Source organism: Fulmarus glacialis, unplaced genomic scaffold, assembly GCF_000690835.1.
Source record: "Fulmarus glacialis isolate BGI_N327 unplaced genomic scaffold, ASM69083v1 scaffold31219, whole genome shotgun sequence".
Classification (NCBI taxonomy): Eukaryota; Metazoa; Chordata; class Aves; order Procellariiformes; family Procellariidae; genus Fulmarus; species Fulmarus glacialis.
Genome location: NW_009235748.1, coordinates 1 through 2056, shown reverse-complemented (window position 1 = coordinate 2056; position 2056 = coordinate 1). Strand labels below are relative to the sequence as shown.

Here is a 2056-nt window from a genome sequence, read left to right as displayed (position 1 = left end):
GGGGGGAGGGCCGTGAAACATTTGTAATTCATCTAAGGGAACTTCTGAAACACTACTGTTTCTTTTAATCTTTTTCATAAATAGCGAAGAGTCATATTAATCCCGTAGCTTGAGTGCTTACCAGGAAGATTTCTTTAAGATTTCAAGGCTAAGTCCTACTGAGGCATCAGTGTAACCAAGATAAGACATCTGCCTGAGCGGTGGAAGCCCTGAGTAGTCCCACTGACTTCAGGATTCATCAATGCAGCAAGTAGTTTAAAAGGTTAACTACATATTGATTTGAATACTACAAAATAACTGCTTATTTTATTAAGTCTGTTTCTTTAAGAGTTGATTTCTTAGGTGAGCTCCATTGCCCACTGAGATAACTTACTCCTTGCTAAATGAAGATTTTAGAAATGTTAGTACACTCCACTAGAGATGGCTGTAGAAATTCCTCTGGCCAACCTCACGATAATGCATTATCGTGTACCCGGGGTAGGGGTTCCTTTGCTCAAGCCGGAGACGCTTTTGTCTGCACCTCCTGAAGCCTCCTAGAATCACAGCCGACCTGACAGGCACTAACTGGCAGCCATCAAATAAGCAATAACAATAAAATCTAGCTAAGCATTTTTAAAAGCAACTGTCCTAAGTCATTAGCCAGAAGTAATTTGCTAGGACTGTTACCGTCAGCTGGTCTCTATTCTTCAAAAACATCCAGTTCTGAGCTAATTATTTCTCTTATGAGCTAATTAGCTTCTTAGCTGCATTTTGTCTTTTCCGTTACAGTGTCATCATCAATATCACTGGAGCGGTACTATGTAAGATATCTTACTTGTAATGCAAAAGGAAAAGCACCCGAAGAACTTTGGTGGCTGGACATAAAATGCCAGACCTTGTGATGTGACAGCTGCATTTGTGAGTCAAAGGATTAAGATTTCATACAGTGCATAAAGATAGCTAGCCCTTTTCCCCCACATAAAAACATATCATTAACATATTCCTTTGTGCTAATATTTTTTTTTTAAAGCTTGCAATTAAAAATCAACACAATTATTATCCAAATTACTAGTATTAATTTTGTACTTACTAACTGGTGGACACCTACAACAGGCACATAGATTAAATTGAAAAATGACAGGTTCACTGTGTCAGAGACAATGGGTATGAGTCACGGCAGTTTCACAGGTTCTTATTACACAAAGAACACTTTGGTGATTCTTCAGCAGATTTTACGCTAGAAGAAGCAATGGGCCAATGGGAATTTATGTGGATGATGGGAGAAGCTTAAGTCAATACTTGTGTGCAATCATTTCTGTTCATGCTGGGATATACTTCTGGAGCTTGGCAAGTATGCTAAGCAGCAAAAAGACCAAGCTACAATTTAGTAGCGTTTTAAGGAAGCTATGTAAGCTTTTCAAGGCATAAGCTATTGCTACAGCAAAGACTGAATAAATATGCTGCGCCATGCCCATCTAATTCAGCTCTCATTCCCATGCCATAGCATGGGCTGTAACATGGGTGTGTCTGTGTTAGTATAATGATCATATACTAGTCTAAAAAATTATTTTACCATTTCTGATAAATACTGAATAGTGTCAGTAAATGGCCTGACTAAACAGACTGAATAGTGACAGTCAGGCAAGCCCTCTCTGCTGATACTGTAATTGGCTTGCTTGCCATTTCTATGCGTGCGCCCACCTCCCCACCCCTTCCTCAGAAGCCTTGAATGCCTTATGCCAGGGAACGGGCTTACTTAGGGCGACCCCTTCCTGTTTCATAAGGCAAGAGAAGACGCTGTCCATGGCCGTCAGGTTACCTGGTGCTAATATGGGTGCCCAGTAACGAAGGTGTGAGAGGAGATGTCTGCAGCAGAGCAGGCGTGGAGTCTGCTGTTGCCTGATGCGTTTATTGAGGGTCCCTCCCCAGTGCTCCTATAGCACTTGTGCCTTCATGCCTACGCCAGCCGCCCAGCTCGGGAAAACCGTGCTGTGTGTGTTTTCCAAGCTCACTCTAGTTTTGCCTCCCCCATCTCTTGGCGAAGCAGGAGCTCACAGCGACGGAGGCACGAACCGGG

General features: G+C 42.4%; 1 protein-coding gene across 1 annotated transcript in view; it reads right to left on the bottom strand.

The window, feature by feature from the left end:
- LOC104082871 (collagen alpha-1(IX) chain-like) overlaps window positions 1-1784 on the bottom strand; it is a gene marked incomplete at its 3' end in the record, with an annotated part of 14186 nt that extends 12402 nt beyond the window's left edge. Inside the window, exon 1 of the mRNA XM_009586135.1 lies at window positions 1681-1784. Within this exon, the coding sequence (XP_009584430.1) occupies window positions 1681-1784 (104 nt within the window). The remainder of the gene's footprint in view (window positions 1-1680) is intronic.
- Window positions 1785-2056: the final 272 nt, after the last annotated feature.